Below are 22,583 nucleotides of genomic sequence, written 5' to 3' on the forward strand. Positions count from 1 at the left end.
TATAGCACTAAACACATTATGAGATTATCGCCTTCATTTGCTCGTGAGGTAACTACAAGTCAGGCCCCCCTAGAATGTAAACACCAGGCAAGTAGGGACCTGTTCACGGTTTCATCCTTAGGGTTCTAGCAAGCCAAAACGTCCAGCGAATCTCCGGGGACCCCAACGCAGCTCCGCGCTAGGTCAGAACTGAGCATGCGCAGAGGGAGGGGCACTAGGCGCCTCGGGTTCGCGCAGGCCCCGCGCAGGCCCCGCCCGTGCCCCGCTCCGTCCCGCCCTCTCCCCGCCAGGGTAGCCGTTGCACCCAAATACTCGCAGCCGGTGCTTCCGCCCAGACGCGGTTGGGCACGCCTCGGCGCCGGGAATCGGGGCCACCCCCCAGTTTACCGGTCCGGCGCCAGGATGGCCCCCAAACTTCCAGACTCTGTGGAGGAGCTCCGCGCCGCCGGCAACCTGAGCTTCCGCAATGGCCAGTTCGCCGAGGCCGCCACACTCTACAGCCGCGCGCTACGGATGCTGCAGGCGCAAGGTGCGACCCCGGCCCCCCATTTCGCCGCCAGGCTTCCTTCTCCCTCTTGTCTCCCCCGACCCCAGCTACCCAGACGTCGCTCTGGCCCTGTCGGCCTAGGGCTTCCTTACCCCGAGGCCGACTGGCCAACCAGGCCCTCCCACCACCCGCCCATTCCTTCCCCTTCCCCCAGCTTGGGCATCCTACGAGAAACTTCCTTAGCCTTTCTTTCCACTTTTATTATTATTGTAACATGGTTTTATTACTGGTTCTTTGTGTCTGTGTGGATTTTTTTTAAATGTATTTATTTAGTTTTGGCTATGTTGCCGCGTGCCGTCTTTTCTCTAGTTGCAGCGAGCGGGGGCTACTCTTGGTTGTGGTGCCCGGGCTTCTCATTGCGGTGGCTTCTCTTGTCGCGGAGCGCGGGCTTCAATAGTTGTGGCTTGCAGGCTCAGTAGTTGTGGCACACAAGCTTAGTAGCTCTGTGGCATGTGGGATCTTCCCGGCCAGGGCTCGAACCCATGTTCCCTGCATTGGCAGGCGGATTCTTAACCACTGCCCCACCAGGGAAGACCTCCTGGTTCTTTTTTACTTAATGACATAACAGGAACATATTTCCATATTAATAGATGTTTTATCATTTTTTACAGTGGTTAAAAAAACATTAAATTTACCATCTTAACCATTTGTAAGTGTAGAGTTCAGTAGAGTTAAGTATATTCACGTCGTTGTGCAACAAATCTCTGGAACTTTTTCATCTTGCAACACTGAAACTCTGTACCCACGGAACACTAATTCCTCCTCTCCCCCCAGCCCTTGGTATCCACCTTTCTGCTTTCCATGTCAATGATTTTGACTGCTTTAGGTACTTCAAACGAGTGGAATAATACAGTATTTGTCTTTTGTGACTGAATAATCTCTATGACATTATAATCTGTGTTGTAGCATGTGACAGGCTTTCGTTCTTTTTAAGGCTGCATAATATTCCATTGTGTGGATATACCACATTGTCTTTATCCATTCATCTGTTAATGGACCTTTGAATTGCTTCCACCTCTTGGCTATGATGAACATGAATGTGCAGATATCTCCGAGGCCCTGCTTTGAATTCTTTTGCATACATACCCAGAAGTGGGATTGCTGGATCAGATAGTAATTGTATTTTTAATCTGAGGGGGCAGGGAACCTCCATACTGTTTTCCATAATAGCTGTACCATTTTACATTCCCACCAGCAGGGCACAATGATTCCAAGTTCTCAGCATCCTTACCAACACATCTTATTTTCTGTTCTTTCGATAGTGGCCATCCTGATAGGTGTGTGAGCTGCCTGCTTTTTAATTGTCCTATTGGACCCCATTCTGATATTTAGGCCTCATTCTAATCCCTGAGGCAACTCTCATTCTCCTCAACGGGTCAGTCTTTACTTAAATTAACATTTGTTCAGCACCTGTACGTAATGAGTGTATAATAAGATGGAGAAGGTCCTTGCTCTCAAGGGTGATACATCCTTGTTGGTGAGGGAGCCACAGGTGTGATCTTAAGCTAGTAAATAGCAAACAACAACTGTGCAATAATGATCAGGGCTATTGAAGAAGACAGATGTGATGCTGTGATAGGTTTGACTGGGGAGCTCCTTTATGAAGAATGGGAGGTCGAAGACAACTTCTTTGCAGAAGTGACATTTGGGGTGATATCTGAATGGTGAGAAGAAGCCAACTGCACAAAGTCTTGGGTGCCGAGCATTCCAGGTTGAAGGAACCGTAATTTCAAAGGCCCCAGACAGAATCAGCGGGTGTGTTCCAGGAGCCAAAGCACAGGGAGCCAGTGGAGGAAGTAGTAAGACTTGGTCAGTTACAGAGAAAGAACCTTATTGTGTAGGCATTTTACATAGCAGTTCATGGTAAGGAGTTTGGGTTTTATTCCCTGATGGGAAGCTACTGGAGAATTTTCAACAGAGGAGTAACCTTTTGTTACCAGTTCTCCCAGCCTCTGGCTCATTTCAGCCAACAACAGCCTTTTGCCCAAAGCCTCTCCAGAATGTCTTGTCCCAGAGCCTCATTGGAACCCCTTTCAGCCCCTCGTTGGTACCTCTTTCCCTTTGCCTTCCTCCTCTTTCTCATTTCCTTGGCTAGCATTTGTTGAGTACTTGCTAGACATTATAGACATTACCCCCTTTTTTTTTTTTTTTTTTTTTTTGGTACGCGGGCCTCTCACCATTGTGGCCTCTCCCGTTTTGGACCACAGGCTCCGGACGCGCAGGCTCAGCGGCCATGGCTCATGGGCCCAGGTGCTTCGCGGCACGTGGGATCCTCCCAGACCGGGGCATGAACCCGCGTCCCCTGCATCGGCAGGCGGACTCTCAACCACTGCACCACCAGGGAAGCCCGACATTACCCCTTTTTATCTTCATACTAACTTATGGGTAAGACGCTTTATAGGTGAGGGATCCAGAAGAGTTACATTGCCTCTTCTGGGCTGACACCGTGAAGACATGTCAGAGGCAGAATTTGAATATGGGTCTCTCCGATTCCCAAGTCCAAGTTTTTAATCATTTTGCTAGACTTTTTTCCAAATCCTCTCTAAGTTCCAGTCTTTTTTGTTTGAATTTTTGCAGTTTCAAGCCACTCTTTTGCCCCACTGCCCCATCTTTTTTTCTAGAACACTTCTCTGTAGGCCCAGCTTTTCATCTCAACTTAATAAAGTTGTTGAGGAATGTGAGGTATTGATATTTCTGCCTTCTTCTTTCATCCTACCCCAGCTGGCCTGGAAAAACTTGTCTTTTTGTATGGATTTATTCTGGGCCCCAAGAAGAGGTGGCCTGATGTCTGGATTCAGCAGGGGACCAGAATTTGGTTCTGATCCTGCTACTGATTTTCTAGGTAATTTATGGGCAAGTCCCTTGATTTCTCTGATCAGTTTCCCTGATCTTGAGAGCAGGGAGCAACCTAATACAACAAACCCTTCCAGCAAGTCTGTGAAATGATACCTTCATCCGATAGGTGAGCACATGTGATCAGGGGGATTGAATGACTTGTGCAGGATCACAGGCTGGATTGTAGGTTCTGATGCCCTTTCCACCACACCACTGCTGTTTTCTGAGCAACCGTGCTCTGGTAACTTGAGATGGATTGCAAGTTTTGAATACTTCTGCTTGCTTCTTAAGGGCAAGGATGTATTTTGCTTATCTCTGTACTTTGCTATCTCACTCAGGGCCTGGCAAAAATAAGAGAAAAAAGAAGATAATTTTATTATATTTGGTATTGAATGAAAGAGATCATGCATCAATATGGTAACATGATACTTAGCGAAAAAGGCAAGCTGCAGGAGAGGCAATATGATGCCACTTAGGGAAAGCTTTAAAAGGAAGTGGACTTCACTGGCGGTCCAGTGGTTAAGACTCTGTGCTTCCACTGCACTGGGTGAGGGTTTGAGCCCTGGTCGGGGAACTAAGATCCCGTATGCCGTGCGGCATGGCCAAAAAAAAAGAAAGTGATATTGTGTCTTGTCTGTGAATACCTATGTAATAAAGATAGACATACATGAGAATGTGACATACCAAGTTCAGGATTATGCCAACCTCTGGGGGACTGGGAAGGGGGCAAAGGGAAAAGGGTGGGGATGAGTGGAGCTTTAGTCGTATCAAAAACAAAAAGGTGGAAACAAATAGATTGTATGCTGAGTTTAGTGATGAATATCCACTATCTGTTATACTGGTTTCCGTATGTTTCACAATTTTCAAAGGAGAGCTTGTTTTCTGTTGTTCTGGGTATATGCCTGGGATCGGAATCACTGGGTCAACACTTGACAGTTTCCACTTCTTATTTGTTTTCATTATGACTCATGCTAGTGGGTATGAAGTGGTTGAAAAATTATTTTTAAAGATGAAAATCCTTGTGGCCACAGTAAAGGACTTGAGCTTTCTGAGATTCCTAAGGATAAGGACTGCCTTTAGGGAAAGGCAGTAATGATTTCTTCCCCATGGCATAGCTTGAGCCCTTCCGCTGATTAAGTTCTCTGTAGTCCTGCCAGACCCAGAGGACTTGGCAAAGTACTCTCTGAGAAGGTAGAATTAGTTTTTTGTGTCCCCATAACACTTGTTCGGTCCATTTATCATAGCATTTATGACATTTTCGTCTCTTTCTTCTTTATTGGATTTACACGCTTCTTGTACTAAAATTAACACACACACACACACCGCAGGTAGTTACAACATGGATTTACACACACACACCAGGTAGTTACAACATGGATTTACACACACACACCCGGTAGTTACAACATAGATTTACACACACACACCCGGTAGTTACAACATAGATTTACACACACACACCAGGTTTTACATACATGTATACACACACACACACCCCAGGTAGTTACAACATGGATTTACACACACACACACCAGGTAGTTACAGCATGGATTTACACACACACACACACCCCAGGTAGTTACAACATGGATTTACACACACACACACACACACACACACACCAGGTAGTTACAACATGGATTTACACACACACACACACACACACACACACCAGGTAGTTACAGCGTGCATGTACACACACACACACACACACACACACACACACACACACACACACCAGGTAGTTACAGCATAGATTTCTTTGAGCTATTTCATTTTGATCTTTGGCCTGGTACCACGTTCAGTGCTGGGCTGAGTGAATGAGCAGATGCTTGATTCCCTGTGAATGGCAGGAAGCTGGGTGTTCTCACTCCCTTGCCAGACTTGCCAGCCCATCAGACCACCAAGCCTGATTGTGTCACAGTCATCTCTGCTGCCCTTTACTAAAGCCCAGAGAGCGCAGGGTGTGGATGCACTCCTGATATCCTGAGGCATCCGTTTCCCAGCCTGTTAATAGTTCACTTTCTGCTTCCACTTGGGCAGGTTCTTCAGACCCAGAAAAAGAAAGCGTTCTCTACTCCAACCGAGCAGCATGCCACCTGAAGGACGGGAACTGCATAGACTGCATCAAGGACTGCACTTCGTGAGCGGGCAGGGCTGACTTTGGGGTGCTGGGGGCTCGGGAGGGGAGGCTGGGCTTCTCTGGTCCCACCAGGTTACCTCTGCGGCAGATATTAGGAGCTGTCACTAAGTGTCAGCAGGTCACTGAGAATAGGAAGCTGTCTTTGGTCCTTGTGGCCCCTGACTTGTGTCTTTGGAGCCTCAGCTCTGCTGCTGAAAGGAGTAGGGTGGGCAGTTAGAGGTCGGCCTTTAAGGCTTTGTGAGATCTGGGACCTGGGAATGAGGTAGAGTTGCAGACTAGTGACTGGCTTGCTCAGGTTTCTTTCTGGGGTGGATGTGGGTGAGAGAGGGAGGGAGGGAGAGAAAGAAAGAGGGATGGAGCTTAATAGATAACCTCGAAAGAAGTAAGCAATGACCAGGTGTAGAGGACATTAAACAGTTTTTCATACTTTCTTCTTCAAGCCAATCTGAGATTGCCTTCATGGTCATCGCTAAACTAGCACATGTACCTTAATGTGTTCTCAGGTCTGATATCGTGTGACATTGCCTTAGATTCATGCCCTGGTGATAGGTGGGAGAGGAGGAGAAGGGTGAGCGTGCTCGTGGAGCCTGTGCTCAGTTGATTTTACCAGGCCCTGTGCTAGTTTCCTTCGTGGAGCGCTCATAAGCACTCTGGGGGGTAAGTCAGCCATCCTTCCCAGGCTAGAACTGGATTGTGGAGGATTGAGGCTGTAGAGTGATTTGCCTGGGGTCACATGGTTAGTGGCAGAGGTGGAATTCAGACACTGCTCCATCTGACTCCAAAGCCTGTTTGTTATTCCCACTTGGCCACGCCCTATAGAAACATAGAAGCATGAAAGCTACAAGACACTTATTCTTGATTTCGGGGGATTGCAGCTATGAAAATCGATGCACACGCGCACACATTTCACAACAGTAGTGGTTCTCTGCCCTCTTTCCCTACTCCACTTCAGTCTAAGTTGAAAAGTCCCTCTTCTAAGACTTCACCGTCTAGCATTGTCTTGTCAGAAATGACCTCCCGCGTACTGAGTGCTGCAGACGCCCTATCTGGAAGGAACTGCGGTGGGGAGCCCTGGTGACTCGGCAGCCCGATGACATTTCTGCCTCCTGTCCTAGAGCGCTGGCCTTGGTCCCCTTTGGCATGAAGCCCCTGCTGCGGCGAGCGTCAGCCTACGAGGCTCTGGAGAAGTACACCCTGGCCTACATGGACTACCTGACCGTACTGCAGATTGATGACAGTGTGACGTCAGCCTTGGAAGGCAGCAGCAGGTGAGCCCGGGCCACTGTGGTCAGTCTCTCTGAGACGTCCTGTCCTCCCTGATTAGCTTGGAACCATTGCTTTGGTCGTCTTCTGGGAGGATCCCTTTGGGCTAGCCGTAGAAACTCGTAATGAGCATGTGCAGAAAGTGTGGAAGGACAGTCTCCGCTGTTGTATTTTAGCAGGTTCTTAAGGGGTCAGAATTACTGAGTTGTGGGGTCTTGGGGTTTTTTGTGTGTTTTTTTTTGCCTAGATGCTCAAATGCGTTCACACAGTCGTACTTAATTGAGCTCTGTTTAAGCCGGGTTCAGTGGGGAATACCGATACAAAAAAGATGGACCCCACTTGCTCCAAAGAGCTAACTAGAGTGGGGAGAGTAAGACACAGAACAAGCAGCTGTCACCCCAGGCTGTAGGGCTGTTGTTTGTGGATATGGTTCAGTATATTGTACTGTGACCCCTTCACAAGGCCCGTCCGGTGAAATGTCTTTCTGGTCTTCTGTACTGATGCCCTCATTTGGGTAACTGGTCATGTTTCCCCTCTTTGCATGGTCTGTTAGAAAGCCAGACACCACACTAACAGAAACCCTGAACAGGACTCCATGGTATCTGTTTAGTGCATCCTTTCTGGCTTGACTTGTTTTCTCTCTGCTTCCTCTTAGTCTCTGTCATTCAACAAAATCTGCCACTTATGTACCAGACTTTGCGCTAGGGCCTGGGCTGATGACTGAGCCATACCTCTTCCTGCCCTAATAGAGCTCCTGGTCTCCAGGAGGATGGCAGTCAGTCATAGGCAAACCTGCCGTGTGATGAGTGCTGTGGTAGAAGGCGCCTAACAGCCAGGGGGAGTCCAGAGAGGGCTTTCCAGAGAAGGTGAGCTGAGACAGAGAGATGAATAGTGCTCTGGGCCAGGGGCCAGCAAGGAGCACGGGCAGCGTGTGTGAGGTGGGTGAGTAGGAGGCGTTAGAGGGATTGCGGGAAGTCCACTGCTGCATGCGAGCAGCTCGGCTCAGGAAGGATGGTGAGGCCAGATCACACAGGGCCTTGTGTCCAGGGGCTTGGATTTAATCCAGACACAGTGAGGCATCGTGAAAGGGTCTGTAGCAGGGGGGCAACATGAGCAGATTTGAGAAAAGCTGAGTGGCTGCCCGCTGTGTCGACCATGAAGGAGAACAGAATAGGAATGGGGCGGGCAGTAATCCAGGAGAGATGGTGGATAGAGAACGGTGGGACCAATCCAGGGGACATTCAGGTGGTATTTCAACAAGTGTTGGAGGTTGGAGGGTGGGGGGAAGGGAAGAAGAGAGGAGGCGTCCAGGTGGTTGACACCCTGAGTTGGAGGTGACTGTGGGGCGGAGACCAGAGAAGCAAGAAGCCGGCTGGGCATTTACATGCATTCGGAGCAAAGGAGGAAAAATACGGGCCGAACATAGAGATCTGAAGGTCATCAGCATGGAGGCGGCTTGAGGTTGTGGGAAAAAAACAGAGCACCACAGCAAGTGTGTGGGGGAAGAGGATGGAGTTTGAGGAATCCAGCATTTGAGGGACGCACAGAGGAACAGCAGCAGGAGTGGGAGGAGGACACCAGAGCATTTAGCATCACGGAGGCAGGAGCGTTTCAGGGGATGACGACGTCATTCGGATCAGGTGTTTCGATGAGCTTACGTAGACTCAGGGTTTAGGAATGAAATCACTGGTGATTCTGATGGAAGCAGTTCAATGGGATCCGAAGCCAAATGGCAGTGGGCTTAAGGAGCCTGGCTGGGAAGGGGCAGAGCGGTGTAGCTGCTGTGTCAGGGGTCTGTCCGGGAGGAGGGGGCTAGCTGCTGAGCGTTGGGGTCGGTAGAGAGATAGGATGCAGGTGTGGGAGAGGGCGGTGCGGCCCAAGAGAGGTGGGGAAGGATGGATCCCGAGCCGAGGTGGAGGGATTGGCCCTGTCAGCTCTTCTGTTTTGATGGGAGAGAAATAGGAATTGTCGTGTGCCCGTGCAGGTAGGTTTGTGTTTAGGGTGTGAGGAACTCCAAGGAGGACGGTTAGGGAGCACAGTGGAGGAGGGTAGAGTTTTGAAGCAGCTGGGCCGATCAGAAAAACAGCTTTGGGGGCTTAGAGCCCCTGAGTATGTAGTGATACCAGTCTGTGAGCTCTTCATTCTAGTAACACAGGAACATTGTTGTAGGAGCAGAAGTTACAGTCAGCTTCATGTACTCACTCAGCACCTACTTAATGGGCCTTCGTGGGTGCCAGGTAATGTGGCAGGTGCTGGAGATCAGTTAACGAAACCAGCATGGTCGCTGAGCCTAGAAGGTGGGAGTGGGGAATGGGAAGTGGAGGAGATTCTTCTGGGGGGAGGGGAGAGCACATGCAAAGGCTTGAGCGTGAGGATCAAGAGGCAGTGTGGCACACGATAAAAACGGAGGGGTGGGAGGGCACCAGGCCTCAGGCCCTGCCAGCCTAGTGAAATGGGAACCACTGAAAGATTTTAAAATTTGAATGACGTAAGATTTGCATTTTTAAAAAAGTCTCTGAGCGTTAATCAAATGTCAGGTTTTTGCATGGCCTTGTAATAGATTCATTAAGAAAATATAAAATGTGTGGTTCTTGGGGCATGCATGGTCCCTTGGGGGTCAGGTTTAATTACCTTAGCAAGCACCAGATCATCCCTTTGAAGTTAACGTAGTGTGACAAGCGAGGGCCAGGCAGGGAGGGAGTGTCGTGGTGGCCGACCTGAGAAGACGTATATGGTGGCAGGCTCCTGTTCCTTTCCTGCTGCGAGTCAGAAGGGTACAAAGAGATGGTTCAAACCAGGAGCAGATGATAACTGGCTCTCATATACCTCCTTTGGGCTTACGAGGGGAGGAATATCTTCCCGACCCAGCTGGAACCCTCTCTGCGATCCTGCCTGCCTTTCCAGAATGACCAGAGCTCTTATGGACTCCTTTGGGCCCGAGTGGCGCCAGAAGCTGCCCTCTGTCCCCTTGGTGCCCGTTTCCGCTCAGAAGAGGTGGGAGTGTTCGCCTTCGGGATACCGCAAAGAGACAGCTAAAAGCAAATCCAAAGAAGCCACAGCGACAAAGAGCAGAGGTAAGCTGTGACTTCCTGCCCAGAGAGAGTCCAGTCTCCCCAGAGCCACTTTCTTTAGAGTAATCCTGTAAAAATTGGCCTCGTGTAAGATGAGTTCTTTTTAAAATCCTATAAACAAAGTAAAAAACAAAACAAAAAGGGCTTAACCTCCTAGAGATTGTCTCCTCAGCTCTACAGTGGGCGATGAGAACGCCTACCCCACAGGTGTAGGGATTAGGCGATGTGAGGCTCGTTGAGCTCCCAGCCTGGCGCACGGGTATCCGGTGTTAGTTCCCTTCTCATTCCTCCGGCAGCATTTGGATGTATCATGTAGGATGTTTTTGGTTGAAAGAACAGAAAAACTTCATGTGGTAAAAATAATAAAGAGAATTTATTGGCCCATATAACTGAAAGGCCTGGAGTTCAGGTTCAGGCGTGGCTTGCTCCAGCAGCTCACTACCTCATCAGACTCTGGCTCCATTTCTCTGCACTTCTGTCTGCGCTCTTCTCTAATGTGTATCGTCTTTGTCTGCAGGCAGTCTTCCCTCCAAAGTAGTACAATAGCTGTAGCAGTTCACTGACTCGCATCCATGTGCCATGCCTCATGACCCAGAGGGAGAGAAAGAGTTCTTTTTCTGATAGCTACCTAAGAGAGGGTTTCTTTCCCCCAAATCCCTAAGCTCCTCTTTTCTTAATTCATTTTGGCCTTATGTGGTCACAGGCCATTCCCTACACTAGTCACTGTGACCAGGGCTTGAGATTTTGTGATGAGCTCGGCTCTGTGCCATCTGCTCCACCTCCATAGCTAGAGGAACGCACACACTGTATGAGTCCCTGGAGGAGGATGAGTAAGAGACAGGAGATCAAAGCCAGGTAGCCCCAAACAGGAGACTGTCCACCTCAGCTCTATAAAAACAAGAGGCCCTTCTCCAGGCAGGGGCAACTGGAAACTCTTAATAATGCTCCAGGGGAGTCCTCCCAGCCCAGCAAGTGAGGTATTGAGGATGGGAGGTGCAGAGGAGGCGGGGCTGGAGGCTTGCATCTGGCGTACAGGGGGGCAGGAGTCGTTCCCCTTCCCAGGAGGAAACCTATCTGGCCGTGGGGAGAATTCCCTCCCTAGAACGAGAAAGTGGGGCGCTAATGAACTCGACGCCTTCAGTGCACCTACCATTTACTTCACTCTTTTGTTGGAGTCACAGCCGGGTGTGTCCCAGGCCCTGTGCTGAGCAGTGTGGCCCAGAGAGGCCCTCGGGAAGCTCTCGGCCCGGTGAGAGACTGAGACGCATAAACAGAGCAATTTAAAAGACAGGAGGAAGGCCAAAACATTAATGCGTCGAAACAGTCCCGAGAAGGAGACCACCGTAAAGACCCAGGTTTCAGGAAGGCGTGAGTATTGGGCAGGGAGTAGGAGGCATGAGTACTAGGAGGGAAGCCTAAGGAGCTTCTTCTGAGATTAGAGTGACTCAGATAAACAAAGTGTACAGGCGGTAATAAAAATGTAGCGGTGGCTACCTTAAGAGGTAGTTGAGGTTGAACTAGAACCAGGTGTTTATTAGTATCTGTGGCACGAATAGATCAACGAGCTTAAGTGAATGCAGGCCATGACACAGCATCACCCACGTGCCCGTCATTTTAAAGAATGCTCACCTCCCTATTAACTCGTTTTGTTTGGTCCTGAGAATGACAGAGTGACTCAGGCAGGGGAGGGGTCACTCTCCTGACTGCACGGATCGGGAAACCAAGGCCCAGGGAGGTGAAGTGATACATGGCATTATGGAAGGAACAGGGTTGGGCTTGGAGTCCAGAGTTCTCTGGGCTCTGCCCCTTGGAGCTCCTCAGCCTTTCCTGTGACACCATGGTGTGGAGATTTAAGGAACAGATCCCTATTGCTTAGTGTCTGATGGAGCACAGAGTAACCTTTCTCTCCACGGGCTGCCCCCGGAGGCCACATCAGAGATGCCCAGCCTTGCCTGCTACTTCTGTGTCTACACCCCTTCTCACTGCAGCCGCAGCAGTATGGGTTGGCCTGCACTGTTGTCTAAGCTGTGGAGCCATCCCTCCTTTTCCTCCTCTATAAAAATGCTGGGTTGGCCTCTGGGGGTAACCTTTAAATGTAAGACTAATCTCCCCAAGTCTAAAAATGCAATAATCCCTCTCCCCTCCCCCAAACAATTTAACTTTTTAAAATCAGGAGGTATCTTACAATCAGTGTCAAAAGAAACTTTCCTGCCACCACTTCCCCTACCCCAGCCCTCTGAATTGTTATCAAATACACAGCATCTTGAATTGAAGAAGCCATCGAGCCTCTCGGCACGGGAGAGAGGAAAAAGAATTGCTAGTGGGACTCTGGCTGGGCTTTCCAGCTGACTTGGACCCCACCATGTGTTGTTGGTGAGATAGGTTCCTATCTGCTCACTCAAGTCCCAAGCCGGGGCTGAAAGCTTTATGTGTGTAAAGGGCTTCACATGAGATGCATTAAAACGAACATACACTTAAGAGCTACGCAACGGCGGTCCCACTCCTAGAGAATCGAACACACGTTCACATAAAAGCTTGTCCACAGATGTTCACAGCATCATTATTCACAGCAGCCCAAAAGTGGAAACAACCCAAATGTCCCGCAGATGATGATAAACAAAATGTGGTATATCCACACAGTGCAACATCATTTGGCCATAAAAAGGAAGGAGATGCTGATACATGGTACAACACAGATGAACCCTGAACACACCATGTGAAGTGAAAGAAGTCACAAAAGAGCACATATTGTATGATTCCGTTTAGATGAAATGTCCACAGTAGCAAAGACGGAAAGTAGATTGGTGGTTACCGAGGATGGGGGCAGGGGAATGGGAGGGACTGCTAATGGGTATGGGGTTTCTTTTGGAGGTGATGAAAATGTTCTGGGATTAGGTAGTGGTAATGGTTGCATAACTTTGGGAATACACTAAAATCAGTGATTTGTACACTTTAAAATGGTGAATTTTATGGTAGATAAATTGTATCTCAATAAATTTTAAAAAATAATAATAAAATACAGGAGGAAGAACAGGTGCTTTAGAGTCGCTAATGTTTGAGGAATTCAAATTGGGAACTGCCATCACTGTGCTTGGGAGAGCTGGGGAAAGGCTCCTGGAGGTGACAGGTTGAGCTGGGCCTGAAAGGGTGAGCTCTTCAGGCGCGAAGGGAAGGGGGTTTTTGGCAGAGGCAGTGGAAGGAGTGAGAGAATGAAGTGGTGGGGCATCGCTGGTGGCTAGCAGGCACAAGCATGGGGCAGCGTGGGGTGTGTTGCAGAGCCGAGGTGAAGCTGAGGGTGTGTGCGCATTGCAACCCACTGGCTCTGCTTCTAGAGAAACTCGTGCACGTGTGCACAAGGAGACATGTACAAGGACGTTCAGAGCAGAGATGCGGTAAGAGGGACTTCCCTGGTGGCGCGGTGGTTAAGGATCCTCCTGCCAATGCAGGGGACACGGGTTCGAGCCCTGGTCCGGGAAGATCTCACATGCCGCGGAGCAACTAAGCCCGTGCCTCACAACTACTGAGCCTGCACTCTAGAGCCGGTGAGCCACAACTAGTGAGCTCGCGTTCCACAACTACTGAAGCCTGCGTGCCTGGAGCCTGTGCTCTGCAACAAGAGAAGCCCGCGCACCGCAACGAAGAGTAGCCCCCCTGCTCGCCGCAACTAGAGAAAGCCCACGCAGCAACGAAGACCCAACGCAGCCAAAAATAAATAAATAAATATATGTATTTTTTTTAATTAAAAAAATTTGGTAAGAGCGAAAAGCAAAATAACCCAAGTCTCCATAAACAGTAGAACAGATAAATCAGTTGCATTGCAGCAGTGAGAATGAATGAAGCAGTTACAGGTATGCATCCACACAGATGAATCTCAGGAATATAATTTTGAGGGGAAAAGAATACATAGAATTATGTATTCCTTTATGTGAAGTTCCAAAGCAACGTAAACAATAAGTAGTTTATAGATACAATTGTATATATAGTTAAACTAACCAAGAAAACGGGGGGGTTGGTGTGCACGGAATTGGGGACGATGGTTTCCTCCCGGGGTGGGTTGATTGTGGGAGAGGCTCACAGGATTTCAAAGGTCTTAGTAAATGTTGTTTCTTAAGGTGAGGGATGAGCTCAAGGGTATTAGTTTTATTCCTAAAACCTTACCCTTGTCATAAGTATTGAGTATTTTATAAAGATAGCTTTTAAAAATTGAAAAAGCAGGTTATATGGGAGCTGGGGCTGGAATAATTAACTGGGGCGGTGCAGTGGAGGGCCCCAGGGCCAGGTGGAGCAGCAGGCATTTCACCTTGTTCTCTCTTTTTCTCCCTTTCTCCCTCTCCCCACCCCGCCACCCCGAAGGCTGGGGCACAGCTGCAGGTGTCGAGTTGGGGAGAACACTCACAGGCTCAGACCAAAACAACTGAGGAGTAGCAGATACCTCTGCCCTTTTCTGGAAGTGCAGGATCTTCACCCATTTTTACCAGATGCTTGTTTATTTAAATACTTTCTCACTCATTCTCCTACTTTAAGTTTATAGGGTGCTCTGCACTTTCTCCTGTTTTCTCACATTTCATCCTAACAGTAGCCCTGTGTGGAGTAGATGTTGCCCCCAATGTATTGGCGAGCAAATTGAGGTCCAGAAGCATTAGGTAGGTCACACAGGACTTCAGCTACTGAGTGGCAGTGCTGAGGCCAGAACCTGGGTTACTTTTTATTGTGTATTTATCATTGTGTGTGTAAAAGTATGTTTATATCAGGAGTCCCGATCTCTTCCAAAGGAAAAACTGTTTAATATCCCAGAAGCCACTGATCGGGGGTCTCATTACTCAGGCAGGATGCTTTACACAGTGCAGGAACGCTCTGGGGAGAGAGCGTTGTAGACGGCTTAGAAGAGACGCTGCCCAAGAGATCTCCTGGAGCTCAGCTGGGCACCTGCTCCATGGTTTTTTCCTCTTCTGAATTTGTATCTAGTGCCTTCTGCTGGGGATGTGGAGAGAGCCAGAGTTCTGAAGGAGGAAGGCAATGAGCTTGTAAAGAAGGGGAACCATAAGCAAGCGATTGAGAAGTACAATGAGAGCCTCTGGTTTAGTAACTTGGAATCCGCCACGTACAGCAACAGGTACCTTCCACGCGGCTGGCCTGGGAGATCTCAGGACACCGAACATTCTCCCGTAGTCTTCTCTTAGACTGTGATGGGCTCTGCATCCCAGCATTTAGTCAGTACAGGCATACCTCGGAGATATCGCAGGGTCAGTTCCAGACCACCACAGTAAAGCAGATATCGCAATAACTCGAGTCACACGAGTTTTGGGGTTTCCCTGTGCATCTAAAAGTTACGTTTACATTATACTGTAGTCCGTTAAATGTGCAATAGCATTATGTCTAAAAAACGACGTACGTACCTTAATTTAACCATACTTTATTGCTAAAAATTGCCAGTCATCATGTGAGCAAGTCGTAGTAGTAACGTCAGAGATCACTGATCATCACAGATCACTGTAACGAGTACAATCATAATGAAAAAGTTTGAGGTATTGTGAGAATTATCAACATGGGAAACAGACAAAGTGAACAAATGCTGCTGGAAAAATGGTGCCAGTAGACTTGCTCGATGCAGGGTTGCCACAAATCTTCAGTTTTGATATCTGCAAAATATCTGCGAAGCACAGTAAAACGAGGTATGCCTGTGGGCGTTGCCAGTGGCACTCACTCTCTTAAAGGGCAGAAACTGAGGGGTGCCCAAGGGGAGCCTGGGCTTTGTTCGCCCCCCCACCCCCCAGATTTTCATTAACCAGAAACACATAGGACGTGAGTAAAAGCTATGGGCTTGCTATGCAAACACACCCCCAACACAAGTATCAGAGCCTCTGCACCTTCCCCAACTCTCACCCCGTGGGCTTCTCCAAGACCCTCTGGTTAGAAGTTTCGGCACTGTCTGTCTGCGAGCACCAGGGCAGAACCCAGGGTATGGATTAACTATTGCCTGGCCTGAGCAAGAGAGGAGGGTCCAGTCTAGCCTGAGGGGTTGGACTTGCGGCGCTATAGAAGGGCCTGCGCCCTGAGCTGCTGCCAGTGGTCGGTGATTCTTTCCACCAACAGTGAGAGCCTGGGAGGCAGGGTACTGTCTCTTTATTGTGTAGGAGTCCCTGCTCAGCAGTAGCCCTCAAAGGTATTGGTAGTAGATGCTCATCTTGTTTTAATGTTAAGAAAACCAAGGCTCAGAGCAGGAAGGGCTTTTCCTCAGCTCACCCAGCTGGTAAATGGCGGAGACAGAATTGGAACCTGGCTCCAGTGAGATCTGTTAGTTTTACTGTCAGAAGCTTGAAACATTCAGCAAGGGACCAGATCTGATCCAAACATTTGTTATAAGTCGCTAATAAATCTTGTGAGTCTGTTTCTCCTTCCCAACATTACTCTTTATTTCAGAAATCTTGGGTCTCCTATAGGCTCACCGTTCCTTACCCAAAATTCTTGGGATAAAATGTGTTTCCGATTTTAGGAAGGTATCATAGTGCATATGCCGAGTCACATAACACTCCAGCAGGGTCTGGGCATCTCGCAGAAGTTAATCGTTAAGTGTTTCTGCAGTGAAACATACGGAAATTCCAGGATCACGTGGAATGGTGTAAAGAAAGACTAAGCAGCCTCATGTAAGTTCAGGTCAGGTTTTGCTGCCAAATGAGTTGAAAAGGGAACTTTTAGTTTTAAAGCATGGATTTTGGCATTTTGGATCTGTGGTTTTACTGGCCAATTGGACCCAGGTGCCTCAGTCAGCCAGGCTAACTCGGGAAAAAGGGCTGCAGCCCCTTTGTTCATGTTTGTGCAGCAGCACCTTTTTTTTCTTTTTTTTAATTTATTTATTTTTGGCTGTGTTGGGTCTTCGTTGCTGCGCGCGGGCTTTCTCTAGTTTCGGCGAGCGGGAGCTACTCTTCGTTGCGGTGCGCAGGCTTCTCATTGCGGTGGCTTCTCTTGTTGCAGAGCATGGGCTCTAGGCACACGGGCTTCAGTAGTTGTGGCACGTGGGCTCAGTAGTTGTGGCGCGTGGGCTTAGTTGCTCCGCGGCATGTGGGATCTTCCTGAACCAGGGCTCGAACCTGTGTCCCCTGCGTTGACAGGCAGATTCTTAACCACTGCACCACCAGGGAAGTCCAGCATCATCTTCTAACTCCTCTTTCTGTGGGCTCTCTGGCCTTGCTTATTACCTCATGTTGCTGGAGACCTCTATTAACCCATTTTCCTGGATTTTTACCACATTCAGGACAGTGTTTCATTTAAACACTGATTTTATTTAAATACTGATTTTCATGCAAATACGTCTGTGCCACACTGTTAATTACTATTGCTTTGCAATATATCTTGTAGGGCTGGTCTTTTCTTTAATCTTCTTAATCAGAGTATCCTTGGCTATTTCCCCAGCTTTGATCTTCTAGCTAAACCTTAGGTTCACTGTGATAAATTCCAAATTGTATCTTGTTGGGCTTTTGGTTGTAATTACATTGTAATTACATTGATTGTATAACTTTAATTTAGAAGACTGAATGTAATTACATTGATTGTATAAATTTAATTTAGAAGACTGAAAACTTTATACAGATCAATTTCCTATCCATTGTGGCGGAATATACCACATCCTGGACGACATTTTAATGCTCCACTTCATACATATGCACCTGTATGGACCAGTGCATCATCTTAGGCTCCGGTTCTGTCTGTACAGTTGATCCCTGAGTGGATATCACTGTCAGGTACTTGGCACCTACAATTTGCCAGGCCCTGAATGGACCTCCGAAGAGTCTCATTTAGTACTCACAGCAGTCCTTCAGGTTAGTCCTTCAGGTTAGGTCATGGTCCCAGATCATTTAATTTTAGAATTAAATGATCATAAAGTGAAACAACTAATGCATGGTGGAGCTGTGATTTAAGTCAGGTGTTTCTACTCCAAAGCCTGAGTTCCCTTTCACTCACTTGTCTTGTCTCCTTCATAATGAAAACCCTTCTGATTGGATGCAAAATCATTCTGTTTCCCAAAAGCCAAGGGTGTTTATTTTATAGGCCAAAGTTATGCGTTTTTCACATCTTGAATATAATCTTTGGAGTTCACATGTTATTTTCAGTGCAACATTTATATTCGGAAGTCACCAAATAGTACCTAATGCTTATACTGTGGTTCCTCTACTTCCCAGAAATTTGGTTAATTCTTTAAATTACCAGAGTCCATTGAGAGAACACTTTAGTTTCCTTAGAATTCTTCTATGTTCAGATTTAGATCAGGGACGACTATTCTGAAACTTAGTGGCTGACAACAGCTGTTTTATTTTGCTCATGACTCGTGAGCCAGGAATTCAGAAAGGGCAGTTCTTACTCCGGGTCTGTCATTCAGGGTCAACAAGATGGTAGCTGGGACTGGAGTCATCTAAACGCTTCTCCTGCGTATCTGGCACCAGGGCTGGGATGATTGAAATGGCTGGAGAATGGAACTGATAGAGCAAGCCGGAGCCTTTTTTCTTCTCTCCTGGCAGCCCTGTCACATATGCTGGCTTGAGCGTCCTCACAGCATGGTGGCCTCAGGGTAGTTGGCTTCTTGCATAGCAGCTAAAGGCTCCAAGAGCAAGTGTTCCCAGAGAACAGGCTGACGCTACAAGACCTCTGTAGCCTACCACTGGGACTCATACGTTCCTCTGTACTCTGTTGGTCAGAACAATCACAGAACCTGCCTACATTCAAGAGGAAAGAACATAGGACCTCTTCAATGGGAAGAATGCCACAGAATTTGTGCCTGCTTTTAAATTGTTACAAGGAGAAGCTTTTTCTAAGTTGATTTATAAGTTCCATGCAATCTCAGTGAAAATACTAGAATTTTTTTACATTCTAGGTAATAATTCCATAATTTGTCAGGAAAAGAATAACAGCGTCAGAGAATTTAGATATGATAAAGTGTGGGAAAAAGAGGAATTATCCAATAAATGGTGTTGGGTTGGCTGGAGAGAGTTCAAAAGGAACCCGAATCCCTACCCTCACTCCTTATTTTAAAATAAATTCTAAGTGGATCACAGTTTTAAATGTAAAAAGTAAAACCATTAAGTTCTAGAACAGTGTGTGGGTTAATTATCTTGCAGTGGGGAAGGTATTTGGTGGTAGTGGAGGGGGACCCACAGAAGTCATTAAAAGAAGTTGGATAAATTTTATTTCATAAGATTTAAAAATCTTATGTAAAGACACTCAGCTTTACCTATATTTAAAGCAACTACATTAAAACAGATGCTGTTTTCTTCCATATTGGCAGAAGTTAAAGGTTGAGACCCAGGGTTGGTACAGTTGCAGGAAAATAGTCTCTGTTAGTAACTGTTCTTAAGTACACTTGACCCTTGAACAAGGCGGCTGTTGGGGGCACTGACCCTCCTTGCAGTCAAAAAATCTCAGCATACTTTACAGTCGTCCTCTCGTATCTGCGGTTCTGCTGCATCCATGGAGTCCACCAAATGCGGATGGTGTAATACTCTAGAATTTGTTACTGAAAAAAATCTGCATATAAGTGGACGTGCGCGGTTCAAACCCCTGTTCCTCGAGGGTCAGCTGGTTTTTGGAGAGCAATTTGGTAATAATAAAAAATTTAAATGTATGTACCTTTTGATGCAGCAGTCGCTCCTAATAGGCGTCTAAGATTTATGCGCAAGGATGTTCATGGTAGCATTGTTTATTTATAAACTGGAAACAGTGGAAAATGTCTACTGATAAGGAATTAGTAAAATAAATTATGGTACATACAAGTGAATACTATGTATCCATTAAAAAGTGAGGGGGAATGGATATCTGTTTTGTTTTTAGTGATTATCTTTGGGGGAAAGGACTAAAATTGAATGAGAGAGATACAAATATATACTTTCCCCCCGCCCAGTTGATGCAGAATGTGAAAATTTTCAAAATGTAAGTTGAATGAATTATGTATTGAACACCCATATACTTCCCAGTTAAATTCATAAACATTGTTATAAAATCAAGTACGCTTCAGTTAAAAAGAATATTGTTGTATTTGCTTTGTCACTATAGCCATCTATTGATCCACTTTATCATCTTTGATGCGTAAGTTGTAGACATCTTTACATTTCACCCCTAACATGTCAGCATGCCTGCTATTTACTTAGAGCCTGGTGTTTGTTTTTTTTCTTGAGGTAGATAATTTTTTATCAAGGGGAGCGTTTCGGGAAGCCTTTTATAGCTTGGAAGAGTACAGTGTGGGAGTGTGAGGCGGAGAGAACAATAGCACCGAACACGGTCAGGATCTCGGGTCGTTCGAGCCCGGGTTGAGTCCCAGCTCTGCCCCTCTGTAGTGGTGGAAGCTTGGCGCGTCCCTTCAACCCTCTGAGCCAGTCACCTCTGCAGAAGGGGGCTGGGTGGCTGTGAGGACTGAGGGAGGTAGGAAGCACCCAGCACGGTGCGTTCGGGGAGCTGCAGGGCGCTCCTCAGGCCGCTGCGTGGCCCACTCTTTCCCCTCAGGGCGCTGTGCCATCTGGTGCTGAAGCAGTACAAGGAGGCCGTGAAGGACTGCACGGAAGCCCTCAGGCTGGACGGAAAGAACGTGAAGGCGTTTTACAGACGGGCTCAAGCCTACAAGGCACTCAAGGTAAAGAGGTTCTGGCCGGAGGCACCAACAGGGCTCCAGCCAGTTGTGCCTGTGCTGGCACTTCCAGAGCACGGCTAAGGTGAAGCGTACCTGCCACGTGCCTTCTCGTCCAGGGGCCCGGGTGCTCCGGGCAGGCCTCCAGGCTGGGGTGCAGAAACCCTCTGCGGGCTTAGCAGCGGTCCCCACCCCCGCCTGGTCTCCCTGGGCCAGGGCTCCATCCCCACACCCTCTCTCTCCTCTCAGGACTATAAAGCCAGCTTTGCGGACATCAACAACCTCCTGCAGATTGAGCCCAGGAACGGTCCCGCACAGAAGCTGCGGCAGGAGGTTAACCAGAGCTTAAACTGAAAACCCAGAGGGGCAGCAGGACACCTCCGCCTGACCACCTTCCTCCGTGCCTGCTCCCGGGACCCGGCATGCCCCAGAGCAAGCTCCGAAGCACCCTCCTCTGTCCCTCAGAGATGTGGTGGCCTCCCACCCCTCAAGAGGACTTGCCTGTTCGCATTAAGCTCGGTGTAGTCAAAAACAAGACGTTTTGTTGGAAAGGTCTCTCCCTGTTCCGAACTCCCTGTGCTGCAGACAGCGAGCGGGTCACACAGACAGGTCCTCACAGGCAAAGCTCTCGGCTCTGTCTCTGCCCAGCACGCTCCAGAGCGAGTTGCCCTTCCGGCGTCACCAGGCACCCTCACCGTGGTCCACCTGAGCAACCTGGGCTGGGGCGTGGGGGGCACCGCGAAGCCCTGACCCGCCTACACCCAAAGCAGCCCGTTGAGCTGCTCTCCAGCGCTGCTGTCCCTGCCCGGTCCTTGGCACGGCGCTCTGTGTTCTAAGCCCCAGTGCCTTTTGGCCGAGCCCTCCTTTGGTGGGGATGCAGGACCTGGCCCTCGGCCGGCTTTATCTGTGGCTCTGTGCTGCCGCCCCCTGCGTGGAGGCGCCTGAGCTGTTTCAAGAACCAGAAGGTGTGGCTGCCACTTCGGAAGGCGAGACAGGGAGAAAGGCCTCCTGGAAAGTCAGTGTCCTTCCGTCCGGGGCAGGGACCCCTCGAGGCTTCTTAGTTCCTTGTAATATGTTGACGTTAATCTGAACTGAACTGACTGATTCTGTTGAACCCTGTGTTGAAGCTACTGCATTAACGTTTTCTACATAAATGTCTGTTGTACTTTCATTTATGCTTTTTCAGTTTTGGTTCATTTCGGAACTTTGCAATAATTTAAAAAAAGACTGCTTATGGAGCACTCATCCATTCTTTGATCAGATTTACTGGAATGTCTGCATGGGCCAGGCCCTACGTATAGTGCTGGGGAAACAGCGGTGAGTAAATAGACACGGTCCCTGCTCTCGGAGGGCTGACTGTCCCACGGGACGCAGGAAGTTAATCACACGAGAGTGACACTGTGGCTGGCTTAAGTGTTCTGAAGGAGTGGTCGCAACACGTTCCTCAACTAGGGAGGTTTGACCCCGTGGAGGAAAAGCGGTCCCTGAGGAAGTCAAGTCTGAATTAAGTTCTAATGTGGGGATCACAGCAGGAGAAGAGGGGAGGGAAGAGCAATCCAAGCAGACGGAACAGCACTGGGGAAGGCCTCTGCTGGGAGGACAGGGCCAGGAAGTGCCATTCAGCCTCACAAAGTGTGGTATGGGTGAGGCTGGGGGCGCCTCCCCTGCCTGCCTGGACTGTGTCTTAGCTTAAATTGTTTTCATCTTTTTTTTTTTTTTTTTTAATTGTTTTCATCTTTCTTAATGGAGAAGTTTGACTCCAGAAAGCCGGGCAGACAGGGTTCGTATTGTCCCTTTGCTCCCCCATCCCATTCGGTTCTGGGCAACATTCAGCTGTTAGCACGCTGCTTCCGCCCTCTCCAAGGGCCGAGTCTCTGAGCAACCAGACCTCCAGGCTGAAGCAGATTTTAGAGTCACAGAAACTCCACGGGCCTGGCCTGGGGACCATTTCAAAGCGAGCAGCTGCACCCCCTTTTCTTGCTGCCTTGCAAGCAGGCATGACACTCACCCGGTTTTAGGCAGGTTTAGAGGTGCCGTCTAGTCACAACAGACTGACTTTCTCTTCCTGAGGTCCGCAAGGCAAGCAGCTTGATTTCCTCATGAAAACATAGGAG

The 22,583-nt window shown here is 48.4% G+C and overlaps 1 protein-coding gene across 2 annotated transcripts; it reads left to right on the plus strand.

Annotated features, from left to right (window-relative positions):
• Positions 1–272: 272 nt before the first annotated feature.
• On the plus strand, positions 273–21,640 carry TOMM34 (translocase of outer mitochondrial membrane 34). Of its 2 annotated transcripts, none has more exons than XM_024746791.1 (7): positions 273–529; positions 5,427–5,526; positions 6,642–6,794; positions 9,634–9,863; positions 14,826–14,973; positions 20,349–20,475; positions 20,719–21,640. In XM_024746791.1, the coding sequence occupies exons 1-7, from the start codon at positions 403–405 to the stop codon at positions 20,821–20,823; spliced, it is 990 nt and encodes a 329-aa protein (XP_024602559.1). In that variant the 5' UTR covers positions 273–402; the 3' UTR covers positions 20,824–21,640. The 2 variants fall into 2 exon arrangements, with proteins under 2 accessions (XP_024602559.1, XP_024602560.1); XM_024746792.1 differs by having other exon boundaries at positions 9,694–9,863.
• Positions 21,641–22,583: the final 943 nt, after the last annotated feature.

The sequence above is a fragment of the Neophocaena asiaeorientalis genome, unplaced genomic scaffold (assembly GCF_003031525.2).
Source record: "Neophocaena asiaeorientalis asiaeorientalis breed wild unplaced genomic scaffold, Neophocaena_asiaeorientalis_V1.1 scaffold132, whole genome shotgun sequence".
NCBI classification, from domain to species: Eukaryota; Metazoa; Chordata; class Mammalia; order Artiodactyla; family Phocoenidae; genus Neophocaena; species Neophocaena asiaeorientalis.

Coding starts and splice junctions, on each gene's coding strand:
- TOMM34 (XM_024746791.1), top strand. CDS start 403: ATGGCCCCCAAACTTCCAGACTCTGTGGAGGAGCTCCGCGCCGCCGGC. Junction 530..5,426: donor ACGGATGCTGCAGGCGCAAG/GTGCGACCCCGG, acceptor CCACTTGGGCAG/GTTCTTCAGACCCAGAAAAA. Junction 14,974..20,348: donor TCCGCCACGTACAGCAACAG/GTACCTTCCACG, acceptor CTTTCCCCTCAG/GGCGCTGTGCCATCTGGTGC.